This window comes from Pteropus alecto, unplaced genomic scaffold (genome assembly GCF_000325575.1).
Source record: "Pteropus alecto unplaced genomic scaffold, ASM32557v1 scaffold147, whole genome shotgun sequence".
Lineage (NCBI taxonomy): Eukaryota > Metazoa > Chordata > Mammalia > Chiroptera > Pteropodidae > Pteropus > Pteropus alecto.
Genome location: NW_006440648.1, coordinates 592684 through 608308, shown reverse-complemented (window position 1 = coordinate 608308; position 15625 = coordinate 592684). Strand labels below are relative to the sequence as shown.

The window sequence follows — 15625 nt, the reverse complement described above, 5'->3', positions numbered from 1 at the left end:
ATCCATAGAAAGGCAGCCAAAAAGGGAAGACAAAGAAGCAGAAACCATATGAGAGAACAGAACAGAGATCCAGAAATAATGGAGTCAAGCAATCTAATAAATACAGAGTTCAAAATACTGGTTATAAAGATGCTCGACAAAACTGAAGGAAGCTTAGATGAACTCATGGGACCTTTAACAAAGAGATAAAAATATATAAAAATGGAAATGGAAATTATAAAAGTAAACTAGTCAGAAATGAAGAATACATTATCTGAGATGAAGAGTATATTAAAGGGAATCAATAGAGTGGAGGAAGAAGAGGATCGAAACACTGACATAGAGGATGGGGAAGCCAAGGACACCCAATCAAAATGGAAAGAAAAAAGTAACCAAGAATTTAATAATAATTTAAGAATCCTATAGGACAAAATTAAGAGTAACAACATCTGTGTTATAGGGGTACCTGAAGAAGGAGAGCAAGAAGTGGAATATATATTTGAAGAAATAATGATGCAAAACTTTCCTAACCTGGTGAAGGAAATATACATAGAACCCCAGGAAGCTCCCCAGAAATGAACCCAAAGAAGCCCATAGCAAGACACATCATAATTAAAATGCCAAAGGTTAAATATAAAGAAAGAATCTTAAAAGCAGCAAGAGAATATCAATTAGTTACCTACAAGGGAGCTCCCATAAGACTGGCAGCCAGTTTCTCAAAAGAAACTTTGCAGGACAGAAAGGCTTGGCACAAAATATTCAAAATGATGAAAACCCAGGATCTACAACCAAGAATACTTTATCCAGCAAAGCTATCATTTAGAGTGAAAGGACAGATAAAGAGGTTCCCAGAAAAAATAATCTAAACAATTTCTCATCACCAAGCTAGTATTACAGGAAATGTTAAAGAGACTTCTTTAAGAAGAAAAAATATGTATCAAAAACAGGAATAAAGAATGGTAATAACAACATTTCTATCAATGAGTTTTTCAAATGGAAAAGAATTAAGTGCTCCAACCAAAAGATAGAGTGACTAAATGGATAAAAAAACAAGACCCCTATATATGATGCCCACAAGAGGCTCACTTCAGATTAAAAGACACATACAGACTAAAAGGAAGGAGATAGAGAAAGATACTGCCTTGATGGACCTAAACAGTACTGCACTGAATGAAAAGGGAAGGATAGAGAAAGACAAATATTGCATGATTTCATGTACATGAAGAATCTAAAGAATAAACAACAAGAACAAAAGCAATAATAGACTAATAGATGTAGAGAATATTTTGAGGGCTACCAGATGGTGGGGGGGGGTTGGGATGATGGGAACAAAAGACAACGGGATTAAGGGGTACAAATGGATAGTTGCAGAAGAGACATGGAGATGTAGAGTGTAGCATGGGGAAGATAGTTAACAATGTAATAAATATTTAAGGGGGAAGAGGGTACTAGATTTAATGGGGTGATCACTTTGCGAGTTATGTGGATCTCTGATTACTACGTTATAAAATGGAAACCGGTACATTATTGTATGCCAACTATAACTGAAAAAACATTGAATTGTACATTGTAAATATGAGCAACTAATTGTCTATTATATATCAATAAAGCTGGGAAAAATTTTTTTTTTAATTTCAATGAGACCAAAAATAATTCATATCAACAATTCCAGGAATTGAAAATCAACTACATCACCAGAATGAGTTTTTTAACAGGCAGACTGAAACCCTCAAAAAGAACCAAAAGGAACTTCTGGAGATGAAGAAACACTGAAAGAGATGAAAAATGAAATACAAGCTGGGGAAGTAGAGTCGACCAAATAGATGAAAGTATCACTGATATCAAAGCCAGAAATCTAGAAATAAATCAGAAGGAAGAAGAGAGAAACCAAAGAATGAAAAATAATGAAAGAGAAATACAAGAACGAGCTGATACCATCAGGAGAGGAAACATAATAATGGGCATTATCGAAGGTGAGGAAAAGGAGCAGAGATTAGAAAGCATTTTCAGACAAATAGTTCATGAGAATTTTCCAAATCTAAGGAATGAGCTGGAGCTTGGAATTCAAGAAGTCAACAGAATACTCAATTATCTCAAATGGCATTCAGAGAAAAGCAGGAGCGGAGGTACTAATATCAGATGATATAGACTTCGAAATAAGAAAAGTAAAGAAAGGTACTGAGAGACACTTCATAATGATAAAATAAATCATAAACCAAGAAGATATAACACTTATTAATACCTATACTCCAAAAGGGAGCCCAGAAATATATAAAGCAATTACTAACAGAACTAAAGGGAGAAACAGACCAAAACACGATTATTGCATGAGACCTAACACCCCACTATCGGATATGGACAGATCATCCAAACAGAAAATCAATTTAAAAAAAAAAATGAGAAGGAAAGAAAAAAAGAAAGAAAAGAAGTTTAACTATCACGAATTACTATAGACTCTAATTCCCAGAGAGAGGCAACCTGATCACTTTGTTTTGTACTCCTGGTCCGTAGACTGAGCACTGACATTTAAAAGATCTTTGCTCTTGGAGAAGCTGTAGACCATACATGGTGTTAGGTTGGGGGAGGGGGTTGTTTGTTTATTTATTTCCATTTCCATTCCAGGATGGGAGGAAGGGAAGGAGGAAATCAGGTGTACCTCAGAGGTCTCAGAATCCATTTACTAACCTAATTTGCCACAATTATCGGTTATAACTTGGGTACACTGCAAAAATAAATAAATAAGAGACATTTGGCTCCAGGAGAACCAACAGTGTAATGATATCCATCAGCCATACACATGTCCCACATAAGCCTTGGTCCGTGTGGCATCACCTCTGACAACAGAGAACATTCATCATGAAAACAACGGCTACACCTTGAACATATCAAAATGGTTTTCTCCTACTTTCAAGACAAGCACCTCTGATTTAGATCTCTTCTTTAAAGTAGTAACTAAGAAAATATGCAACAGGGTGGGAGGGAGGAAAGGAAAAGGTGGAGGGCAAATGAAATCTTCTGTGTCAAGATGTACAGGTCATTTGAAGCAAGTGTTAAAAATGCCTTGAATTATGCCTCCTCACACTCTATTTTTCAGCACCCCTCCAATTAAAGGAAATTTGAGACTCAGAAAGAAATGCTACATTTCACAGTCCACACATCTATCATTATGTGCTCAGAGCATTTAAGTTAGAATGAAATTTCCAGATTGACACTAGCATTTCTTGAAGCATATTCTAAGAACCCTGGTTCCACAGGATGTTAATGAATTATGCCTCCTCACACTCTATTTTTCAGCACCCCTCCAATTAAAGGAAATTTGAGACTCAGAAAGAAATGCTACATTTCACAGTCCACACATCTATCATTATGTGCTCAGAGCATTTAAGTTAGAATGAAATTTCCAGATTGACACTAGCATTTCTTGAAGCATATTCTAAGAACCCTGGTTCCACAGGATGTTAATTGGTGTACACACACACACACACACACACACACACACACACACACACACACACGGTTTTGCAGTCAGGTTAGGAAAACACTGGGTTGAACAAATATAAACAGGTTTCTTTATTGCAGAATTTCTCAGAGATTTTATAGGTGAAAATTCACTATGAATCTCTACAGAGTTTATAGTATCAACATATTTCATCTTAGAATCCTTTTTATTTCTTTAAATAATTTACCTTGTGGGACTAGTAGTCCTCAGGAACAAGGTTTAGGAAATGCTGGTATAATACCAACTGCTCATTTTATTGAAGCAGTACAGTGCAGGGGTTAAGAGAACAGGCTTTTGAGTCTCAGAGTGTCTGCTTTGCATTCTGGTTTTCAGCACGTTGCTCAAGCTTTCTTGGTCTTGATTTCTGTATCTTTAAAATTAAGGCAATAGTAGTGTTGTAAGTGTTAAATGAATATATAAATATTTCTGAAAAGCACTTAGAATAGTGCCTGGCACATAGTAATTGCTCAAGAAAGGTTAGATATTATTATTTTACCCACAAGGAAAATGAAACTTAAGGTCACACAGCATGTCAGTATCAAGGCTGGGACTAAAACCCAGGTCTCCTGACTCCCTGTCCAGCCTGGGTTTCTCAAATGATGAAAATGTCTCTGGAGCTCATCAAAAAATCTTTCTAAAACTTTTAAGCATTGTACCACAAAACCACAAAATGCTATCTAAAAACACACTAACCTAAAACAAATCCCAGTGGTTTCTAGGAACACGGCTTAGTAGGAGTTTCCCAAGTACAAAGTGAAGTTGAAGAAAGAGGTTTTGGTGGTGAGGAAAATGATTCCAAAGCCTAGTAAATGACGGCCAATGTGCCAGACCCCTGCCACCAGGGCTTCCTGGATAGCCTCTCTCCTTGCACTGCAGTACCAAGAGCCTTCCTGGATACTCAGGAAAATATCCCTCTTTGAGACAGGCTGATCTTCAGATATCCCAGAACTAAATGTATATTAGAATCTCTACTATTGTTTGGCTCTGATGGAAACAGAAGGGGAATATAGTTATGGTGCATTCAACATGTGCCAGGCCCTTATCAATATCTTACATCTTAATCTTTACCATAGTCCCAAGAGGTAAATATTATCCCCATTTTAGAAATGAGGAAAATGATAGAGAATTTGAGTGATTTAGCCAAGAACTCGCTAATAATACATCTAGAATTCAAACCCAGCTCTGTCCATGTTTGTTTTTTCCCACTACATTACATTATTTCTTAGACTAAAAGAATCAAAATGAAGCCAAATGAATTTGGACTTTTGAGAACTAGAAGGAGAATACGATCCCCACCTCTAGAAATCACATTTCTTTGACAATAAAAAATACTTTACCCAGTTTTATCATGATTTATTCTGATCCTGCCTCTTTCCTAAATGAATTTGAGGTGGCTTATAATTAAAGACGGATCTACGATTAGGTTATTAGAACAGAAAATCAAAGCCATGAAAAGGAAGAGGAAACAATTATGCTAAGTACAAGAGCTAATGTAGTTAATATGACTGAACATTAAATTTGTTTCTTCGTTTCCTGGAAGCCAAGCCAAAAATTATCTTTCAGGAAAGTTAAATATAAATAGTAATCTTGAGAGCAGATAGTGTGGATTGAAAAGCACTTTGTAAACGGTAAAGTAGTATAAAGTGTTATTACTTATTATTATCCAGAATAGCATTCTATACCCACCTGACACTTCCAATTATTTTGACTCTAGTTTTAGTGATAATTCCACATAATTTATCATAGTCTGAACCAGTCGTGCATACTAACCGACAAAAAGACAGTGCTGGTTCTGTTACTTGGTAGATGTTTGACCTTGGACAAGAAACTTTAGCCATCTGGGCCTAGCTTTCACATTTGTGAAATGAGAGGCTTGAACTAGCACTAAATGATCTATTAATTCATTCTTTCATTCATTCATTCACCGGCAGATTGTTGAACGTACATACCATGAAATTCACTTGTTTTAAATGCAAAATTCACTGATTTTTTTTAGTAAATTTACAAAGTTGTACAACCATAAGAATATAATTTTAGAACATTTTTATCATGACAAAAAGAAACTACATTCTCATTCCTCATTTACTTTTAAAAGTCCTTTCATTTATATTCTACATTACTAGACTTAACAAAGCTTTAGCAGCTCTTTGTTACTTATAGAACCAAGTTCAAATTCCTCAGTTTAACATTCAAGGTCCTCTACAATCTACAAAACCTCTCTCCAACTTAATTCCTTGAAAAGTTCCTCTCACTGCCTTGCCCTAGTGAGTTACCTGCCCTTAGCTTACACTCTTACAGTTCCCTTGGTAGTGACACCCTCTCACCTTCTCAATCTTTGGAAAGTAAAATCCTATTATTCAGACTCAGTTTAAATGCCACTTTCCATAAAGCTTTCTTTATTTCATTCTCCCCACACTCATCTACAACTGGAGCTCATTTGCCTTTAAACTCCAATAGCATTTCATTGCTCCCTCTTATGAAAGTTCTCACTTTCATTCTTGGATCATCACTTCACTTGATTAGAGACCCTACAAGGCAGTTGCTATATCTAAGACAGCTATGTATCCCTAACAACTCCCAACATGAGGTTTTGTAAAGAATAACTAATAATGATGGTGATGATAATCATGATGATGAGGGTGATGATGATGATGATTGATAATTGGTAGCTAAGTTAAGCATCTATGATGCACCAAGCACTGGTCTAAGCACTTTTACAAATATTAACTAATTTAATCCTTATAACGACCCTGTGAGATAAATACTATTATTATCAATACTATTTTACAGATAAAGAAACTGAGGCATAGAGAAGTTACATACTTGTTAAGATCACAAAGTTAAGTAGCAGAGTTGAGATCTGAATTCAGACAGTCTGGTTCCAATGCATACACTCTAAACCAAGGGTCCCTGATCCCTGGGCCGCAGATCAGTACTGGTCCGTGACCTGTTAGGTACCCGGCTACACAGCAGGAGGTGAGCAGTGGGCAAGCAAGCAAAGCTTCATCTGCATTTGTAACCACTCCCCAGTGCTAGCATCACCATCTCAGCTCCACCTCAGATCAGGCATTAGCTTCTCATAGGAGCACCAGTCCCTGGTGCCAAAAAGGTTGCAAACTGCTGCTCTAAACCACTACAGTAAATTTCCAAGGCAGTTGAAACTCATTTAATGATAACTGAAAATTCCTAATAAATAAGGTTCCATTCCAGAATGGAAAGTAATTAAGACTTCTAGGTGCCAACTGACACAGAAGTGATGGGGATAGGGAAAAGTACAAAGAAAAATTTCTGACTTAGCCAGAAGAGTCACTAAACTTATGGGTAGGCCTGAGAGAGTACAAAAATCACTGTTAAATCCTAAAGTTATAACTTAAAAAGACAATTCCTCTCTCACACACAGGTGGGAAGAGTGAAAAATTGGTAGTGTCTACTCTAGCTTAATGTATGCCTGTCCTATGATGGAGAAATTCCACTCCTATGTACATTCTAACAAAAATGTAAATGTATGTATATCCGCCAAATGTTCTATTTTTAACAGCCAGAACTTGAAAGTCCCCAATAACAGAAGACTGGATAAATCACACATGGCATGTTAACAAAATGGAATACTATACAGCAATAAGAATTATCTATAAGGAATAATATGGATGAATCTTTCAAATACAATTTTAGTCAAAATAAGCCAGACACGAGAGTATATAATGTATGAATCCATTTATTTTAAGTACGAAGAAAAGGGCAAACTAATCTCTTATGTTAAGAAGTCAGGATAGCGGTTATCCTTGAGAGGGGTATTGACTAGAAGAGGAATGAGGTGACCTCTGGTCATGTTCTATTTCTTGATGTGGGTGCTGGTTACATGGGTATGTGCAGTTTGTGAATATTCATGGAGTATAAACTTATCTATAAACTTTTCTAAATGTATGTTACATTTCAATACAGTTTTAAAAAAAAAACTCTTCCTGACAAAAAGACTCAAGCAAGAACCAAAAATAAAAGTCACTTTTGCACCTGACATGCAGAATAAATAAGAAGCTCATGGTTATCTCTTTATCCTGAGATGGACAAGACAGAAGTCTCTCCCTTTTTTGGAAACGGTGAGTTAACAAGAGAGAGGCCATGTTAATCCTTAGCCATTAGTGCAACCCTAATCCTTTCCAGAAATTTATAATAATAAAATAAAATAAATGGACTTGTGGCAGTATACCACCTGTGGGCTCTGACAGCCCAGCCAGGCACCAAAAGAAATACCAATTTTAGTTAAAGAACTAAGTCTTCATTTGGAGTTTTAATTTGTATTCCAAGACTCACCATCTCCATTTGTACTACATACCATCTATGTAGTACAAATGGAGTCCAGCCATGACAGTTAAATTTTTTTTGAGCACTAGCCTCATCTCCATATCAGTTTAAAACTGAGTACTCTTATCTTTTTTAGGCAAGTCACTTCATCTCTATGGGTCTGTTTCCTCATCTGTAACACAGAAATAATAAAAGTACCTCCCTTATAGGTAGATGTAGGGATTTAAGATCTATTTCATGTAAAGCAATTAGCACAGTGCCTGCCATAGTAATTCATTGAGTATTTAACTATAGCAAGATAATGGTATCTTCTCCCTTACCATACAGCTAGACCAGTTTATAGCTTTAATCCCCCAACAGAAGGATTTTAATATTTTAAATTTTTTAATATTATAACATTCAAGCACAAGGGCAGTTTTGCCTCCTCCTCTTCCTCAGGTCGAAAGAAAAACAAAGGGAGTATTCAGATGAGCTAATTTTGAGTTGGGCAAGTAGGATGGCCCAGGGTTAGATGGGTGGGGAGAAGAGGAAGATAGACAGCAGAAGCCCCATTCCTTTGATGGTGCCACCTTCCTATACCATGCCAGGGACACTGGTGCTAATGACATGACCTGTAAAGGAAAGGACCAAGAAAAAGGTAAGGCTGGATGCTACAAGGGATGTGGTTATCTTCAACAGAGAAGGAGGCCTAAAGAAAAAGGAGTCAGGAAAGAAGAGGTTTGAAGGTTAGACTTCCTGCTTTGCCCATCAGGCAGCATCATAATCTTAAGTCAACAACTAGGCAGGAAACTTTTTTAGTTAAAAAGAAGCTTTCCTACACAAACTCTGATTTAGTCCTCACAACTATCCTAAATGAGCAAAGCAAATTTCATTATCCCCATTTGGTAGAGAAGGAAAAGATCACAGCGGTTAAAAAATTTGTCCAAAATCATCAGCTAGTAGTTGGGAGAACCAGCATTCTAATTCAAGTTTCTGGCTTCAAAATCGATGCTCTTTCGATTACAACATACTGGGCTTTTATGTAGACTTCAGTTAACCTGGGCAACGTCTGTTATGATTGACAGGGGGGAAAAATTAAGCAGAGATTAGTTGCGAACTCTTCCTGATCTTCAGTCTCGGATGGCAGAAAGAAAACTGAGAGGAGGGAGGTAGATTTGGGAAGGGACTGTCGTTGGGGAGGGAAAGGTACGGTCTGAAAAGTAGAAGCGGATCTAACTGGGATTCTGCTGTAAACAGGCGCCAACTGGCCTGGCAATGCCACCTTCCGGGTTTTTTCTCCTGGCTGAGTAAAGCCAGGTCCCCTCTGCTACACATCCTCCTTTTTCCACAGCCCAGATTGGGCTGGAGAGATGCTGTCACCCCCAAAACCCACACACGCATGCCGGGGAGCTGGGGCGTGGGAGGCGGTAGTGGTCTGGGCAGCCATCTGTTCAGCCGTCTGCTGGTTAGGGGTCGAGGGAGCGAAGAGGAGGGCAGGGAAACGCTGAATAAAGGAACTCTCCGGGAGGCAATGCCATGTGGAGTATTCGAGAAAGGCGGCTACAAGTGCGGCAAGTGTGTGTAAAATGGGGTGTGTGAAGTAATGGCTGTGGTGCCGGGAGAAGCTGAAATCGAAGGCACAGGGCAGGGAAGGACCGGGCAGTCGCTCCCCGGGTGCAGGGGCAGCGTCGCACGAGGGGACGGTTGACGCAGACCACCGTTCCTCCGCTACGCTGCCAACGCTGCCAACGCTGCCCACAGGCCGGTCCGGAGTAGAGTTCAGTTTGGCTGAAAGGGGGTGTGAACCAAGGAGAGAACGCGGGTCCTGGCGCAGGAAGGGGGCATCAAAGAGCACCCTGAGAAAGCTTGAAGAGTGTACCTGAACTCCCAGCTGAGCACCTACAGGGAGTTCACGGCTCCCTGCCTCACCTAACTCTTCTCCTTACCTTGGGCACCGTGATGTGGTCCATGACTGCAGTTCCCGCCAAATGAAGCTTTTAGTACTTTCACAACAACCGCAGCCGCCGGTCGCCCGCCGCCCGCCGCCGACGCCCCCTGGTCCAGTAAGGGCTCCAGCCCCCGCCCTCCCTGCCCGAGCTCAAACTCTCGTTACCTGGTCCTCACTAAGGCTCCTATCGCGACACTTTGCTTGTGGCCGCTCCCACCATCTTGCTTTCTGGCAAATGCCCTTTTCTCTGGGGAGCTGGTGTAGTTCAAGCACTAGGTTTGGCCCAGAGGTTAAGTCCCAGACTCAAGCACTAACACCCTTCTCACACTTCTTAATGCAGTAAGGATTCTGAGCACCAATATAATTCCACTACTCTTTAATGTTAACAGTAATGACACCCAGCAGAGATAGACTCTCCCTTAGTGGTAACTGGGCTTCTGAAGAGCTTCCTAGCTGTAAGACCTTGGGAAAGTCACCGTAGAATTTTTTGAAATGGTTTATAAACATATTCTCCTCTACTTTATTTTACAAGTCTACTGTGTAAACCTAATTAAGGCCTGGACAATGGCAGTAGCCTCATAACTTTTGTCTTCACAAATGTGGGAAAAGCACCAAGGGCCCACTGGGCCACATCTCAGATGAGGTTCAGATAGGTGTAGTCTCTCAGTGGTGTTCTCTGAATCAGACTTGTGAAACAGTCTAGGAGTTGGAAAACCTGGGTTTTACTCTCAGGACTGCCACTAACTTGCTGTGTGACCTTGGGCAAATCCTGTCAGCACTCTGGGCCTTAAGTGACCAATGTTACAATAGAGTATTAGCCACTATTGCTTTGGTCATGTCTAGCTCTAATATTGTGCTGTTATGGCTTGCAATCTCACCTCCCCCACAAAGTGATTTCTCTCTTCCTTGAGTGTCCATAACACTTGCTAGTTAAACTACTCATCTATCATATTCTGCCTTCTCCCCAAGCCTAAAAGCCCTTCCCTCAATCTATGGCCCAATTACCCCGGGAATTGTCATTCCATGAATTTCAGTCCTTTTACTGCTAAAGCTCTCAAAAGAATAGACTTCACTTTCCATTGTCTCCAATTCTTCATAACACTCACTCTTCCCTAGCCACCCCCATCAATTTGGCACTTTTAAGTCATCCTGAACTCCAATTGCTGTATCCAGTAGCTCTACTCAGTGCTCACTCTCTAATTGTTTTGCAGCATTTAACACTGTTGATTCATATTTCTTTTTGACACTTTCTTTCTTTGGACTTTGTTATAAAGCAGACTCACGGCCTGTATCCCAGCTCCTCTTCATCCTTCTTTAGCCATTTACCTGGCTTTTGTCCTCATTCCTCTTCTCCCTGTTTTCTTTTCTTTGGTAATCTTGATCTCTTTCTCAGGTTCAACTCTTACCCCCTGGTAGAGGACTCAGAAATTTACATCTCAAGTCCTGTGACCTTTCTTCTGAGTTCAAATTTGGAACAACCACTATCCTCTGAGACTTCCACTTTAGTGTTTCTGCTAGCATATTAAAGGCATCTTGGCCAAAAACAAATTCATCTTTCACACCCTCCTCCTTACCCCTGCATTCTCCCTCCTCTGTCACCTGCTCTTTCTCAAGTTTTCTATATCCCTATTAATGCCACCACCATACATTCAATTTCTTAAAACCTCATTTTGATGCTGTTTGGGATAGTGAAAAGGGGTATGGACTCCAGGTTCAAATTCCAGTTCTGCTATTCGTTAATGGTGAATAACCCTGGGCAAGTTACATAACCTCTCTGGGTGTAACTTTTCTCATCTGTAAACCCATTCTAATAAGGTGCTTGGGAGGATTCAAACAGGTATCATATACAATAAGATGACAAGTTTGCCTTCTCTTCCTCAACTCAATTATCAAACATGTCCTTCTCTCTTGCAGATGATTACCTTGATTCCTAGTTTGCTGATAAAACAGAAGCCATCAGAAAGGAACTTTCACATCTTCTCACAACAAAATTTGATTGCTGCCCAGCCTGTGGACCTATGTAATCTACCTTCAATGAATCAGCTGTTCCTGAGCCTTCCGAAAGCAACCCCTCCATTCGTCCACTCAATTTCACCTATCTTCACCTACTTAGTTGCCCCTTCTTTCCTTTATCATGAAATATTACCACTTTACCAAATCATTTCCATCGGCACAAAAACATACTATAATATTTCCAATTTTAAAAAAACCTTTCCTTTGTCCACGTTACTGTCCCCTACCTACCATCTCCAATTTCTCTGTTGTACCTTATAGCAAAACTCCTCCAAAGATTTTTTAATTCACTCATTCCTCCCACTTCTTTTCCTCTCCTTTCATTCTCTCTTCAAACAACTCATATCAGGTTTTGCTCCCACTACTCCATCAAACTGTTCTTGTCAAGATTACAGTAATTTTCATATTGCAAAATCTATTGGGCAGTTTTCACCTCTCAAAAGTATTTGATCACTCTCTTTCACTTGATACAGGTTTGGTTTTTTTTGTTTTTTTGTTTTTTTTGCATTCGACTTCAGGGACACTACTCTCCTACTTCTCTGACTTCTCTTTGCCAATCTCCTTTGTTGTTAATCCCTCATTTTACCTATTTCTACATGTTACAATGCTTCCAGGGCTCAGACCTTAGTCCTCTTCTCTATTAACTCTTATTCCTTGGGTTCTGTCATACGGTCTCATGCCTTTAAATACTGTTTATTTCAGACAACTTTCAATTTTTCATCTCTAGTCCTGATTTGTCCTCTGAACTCTTAAACTTAAATAATATCCAATAGCCTACTATATATGACTATTGGGATGTTTTAGAGGCATCTCAAACTTACCAAATCCGAAACAGAACTTTTTATTTCTACCTGCATCCTCAAATATATTCTTCCTATACCATTTCTTATCTCAGGAAATGACAACTCTATCTTTCCAGTAGCTCAGGCCAAAAGCCTTGGAGGCACGCACTTTCTCTTAATGTCTCAAGCCTGACTCATCATCAGATCCTATCAGCTCTTCTTTCAAAATGTTCTCCGAATCCATCCACTTCTCACCGCTGTATCCTGGCTCAAGCTTCTGTTTATCTTGCCTGGATTATTGGTGCAGTCTAGTCTCCATGTTTTGTCCCTATCCTCCCTACATAGCATCTTCTAGACTCTAGAATCTATAATCATGGCACTACTGTGCTTAAAACATTCCAGTGGCTCCCCATCTCAGAGTAATAGCCAAGCCCTTAATCGTAGCCTATGAAACCCTGCATGTGATATCCTAGTACCTCTCTAACTACATCTTCTATCACCTAATTCTCTGCTCAAGTCACATTGCTCTCGCTTGCTGTTTCTTGTGTCTAGAATGCCCTTTCCCCAGATATCCACATGTTTACCCCCTCATCTCTGTCAGGTGTCTGATCAAATGTCACCATATCATAGAATCCTTACTTGAGCACTTCATATAATATAAAATGACCACCACTCCTCCCCAGCATTTTCTACCCTCTTAACCTTTTTTCTTCATAATTATCAATACCACCTGATATATTATAAATGTCTTTGTAATTTAGTACTTGTCTCCCCCTTTAGGATGCCAGCTTCATGAGGGCAGGGACTTTTTGTTTATTGCCAGATCTCCAAAGTTTACAACAGACCTGACACACAGTAAGTACTCAATAAATATTTGTTAGATAAATAAATTGTCAAAGTTATCCCAGATTTTCTCCACCATTAACTTTATCCACACTCCTAACATTCCCTCCTTAAAGCAAGTGGGTGTCATTTCAGAGTAAATTAAGGCACAGGAAATGATTTGTCAAAGGCTGCAGAAGAGTCAGAAGTCAGATTGGACCCCACAGGAATCGAAAAAGCCTGAGAATAAAAGGAAAAATCTGGAAGAAAATATTAGACTCATAAAATATTTTCAGGGAAAGGTATACTATTATTATCTATTTGTTATTTGATTGTCTCCTCCCATTACAATGTCAGCTCCATATGTACTTTTTCTCTTCCCTACTTTATCCCAGTACTTAGAAAAGTATTTGGTATATAGTGAATGCTGAGTGATTAGATGAGGATGAATGACCCTATATTCATAACTGGTGTAGGCAGAAGAGAAACTAGAAGAAAAGAGTCCAGAGGCAAGATAACAATTTTGAGGCTATTTTGGTGGTCCCCAAAGAAGTTGTGAACTGGTGAGCCTGTGAGCTTTTTGACTTTATACCTAGAGCTCAGGTTTCAGCAAGATTAGTTGACATCTGAGATACTAGTTTCTGCAGTAAATCTCACCTGTCCTGCTTTATATTCAAACCCCCGACTCATTTATTGAATTCTACTTCAAAGGCTTTTCCACTGTTGGGGGTTAGTGTTTTTTCCATGGTATCCTAGGGAAGTAAATAGGTGTGCTTTGCCTATATAGATCTCACTAGCTAGAGATATAGCCTCAAGAAACCTATGGCCAAAGGTCAGCCATGATGTGGTGGATGATGACTATTTAAAAAGTCACAGAGCCTTTGTGACATCACTCCTGCTCTAGAGGTAGCTTGAAAAATCACAGCAGAGGGCAGCTGGGGCCTAACTTCATCCAAGTCACCAAGACCTCCTCCACCTTGCTACTGGGGAAAGCTCATCAGAAACAGACTGCATTTTAAACTTATTTCAGTCTCTGCTTATCAGTCATCTTGAGCCAACTGCCAACAAATTTCTTCTGAAGACCAACTTGCTAGAAAGCACTTTATTCATCTTTTAGAGACAGCTTACGTGAATCATGCAGTGTATAAGGGATATCAGTGAAGAGGTCTGGCAAGACTGCATCACCCTCTTCCTACAGACTGGGATGTGCTGTGATGCAGCAATTATCACTAACTCTCCACCCTGGTTGTTAGCTTCTTATCCTGAAGGCAACTTTTTCCAGTTGACCCAGGAAGAAATTCAGATCTTGCTGGCGAAAGAGGGGAGAGAAAAGTTATTTCTTCAGGGAGTCACCCTTGCAGGGACTAAATGCTTGTTGATCCGGGATGACCTATACACTGAAGGTAATAACACCATGGACCTCCGCACCAAAGGCCAGAGTCGGGGCAGCCAGGCAGTGACAGTAGTTCAGATCGAGTCTGTATACCTTGTGGTGATGGGACAAAAAGGAACAGAAGGAGGGCCTCTCAATCTCAAGGCTTTTGAGATGGCAGGTTACATCAGAGAGACCATTCATCAGCACATGGCCCATTTCTAACTAAATAAAAAGGAAATGGTGTTTGACCTGAATTCAGTGTTATTTGAGTTCAGTGTTATTTGTTTCTCCTGCTAAATTAACATGGTCTTGAGGAAAAAAGAAAGGGAGACCCCAGATGGGGTTTGGATGTGTGTGTGTGTGTATGTGCATGTATGTGTATGTGTTTATGTGTGTGTTTGTATGTGTTTGTGTATCGAGGGTTCAGGCATCTGGGGTTCTGGACCTTTTTTATACCTAGAACATCATCCCTCCCTTCTCAGCACCTAGAGAAGAGAGTAGTAGACAAGAAACTAGAAAATCTTGGTTTTAATATCAACTTTTTCCTGAGTTACTATGAGATCTTTTTCTCTCTGAGACTCAATTTCCTTATCTGTTCAATGAGGAGTGTGCTATGTCTCTAAGGGCCCTTTAAGCTCTGGAAATTTAAAATTTTGTAACATCACCACATCCTTCAAGGTTCAGTTCAAGGACTTCCTCCTCAAGAAAGCTTTTTCTGCCTGCCTCAATATTGTGGGCTATCCCTGATTTAACTCCCAGAACATTAACTCTCTAGGTCACTTTTTTGGCCTTTAATCATATTTTACCCAACATTTCTTGGATGACTTTTCTGTGTTCTTGTTTAACTTTTCACACACATGTTTGTTTTGTTTCCTAACTTGATTATTATCTAAGGGGCAGATGGTCTAGCAAGACTGCATCACCCT

The 15625-nt window shown here is 39.5% G+C and overlaps 2 protein-coding genes across 2 annotated transcripts in view; one reads left to right on the top strand and one right to left on the bottom strand.

The window, feature by feature from the left end:
• MTMR8 (myotubularin related protein 8) overlaps positions 1-9803 on the bottom strand; it is a 142740-nt gene extending 132937 nt beyond the window's left edge. The window contains exon 1 of the mRNA XM_015593975.2: positions 9706-9803. Coding sequence (XP_015449461.2) covers positions 9706-9729 — 24 coding nt within the window. The 5' untranslated portion in view covers positions 9730-9803. The remainder of the gene's footprint in view (positions 1-9705) is intronic.
• A 4656-nt stretch (positions 9804-14459) lies between these two features.
• On the top strand, positions 14460-14921 carry LOC102896555 (profilin-1-like). The gene has a single exon (XM_015593973.1). It carries the CDS (start codon positions 14460-14462, stop codon positions 14919-14921), a length of 462 nt encoding a protein of 153 aa, XP_015449459.1.
• The last annotated feature ends 704 nt before the right edge of the window (positions 14922-15625 follow it).

Excerpts from the sequence above, each read along its gene's own strand:
- LOC102896555 (XM_015593973.1), top strand. The coding sequence starts at position 14,460 with ATGCAGTGTATAAGGGATATCAGTGAAGAGGTCTGGCAAGACTGCATC.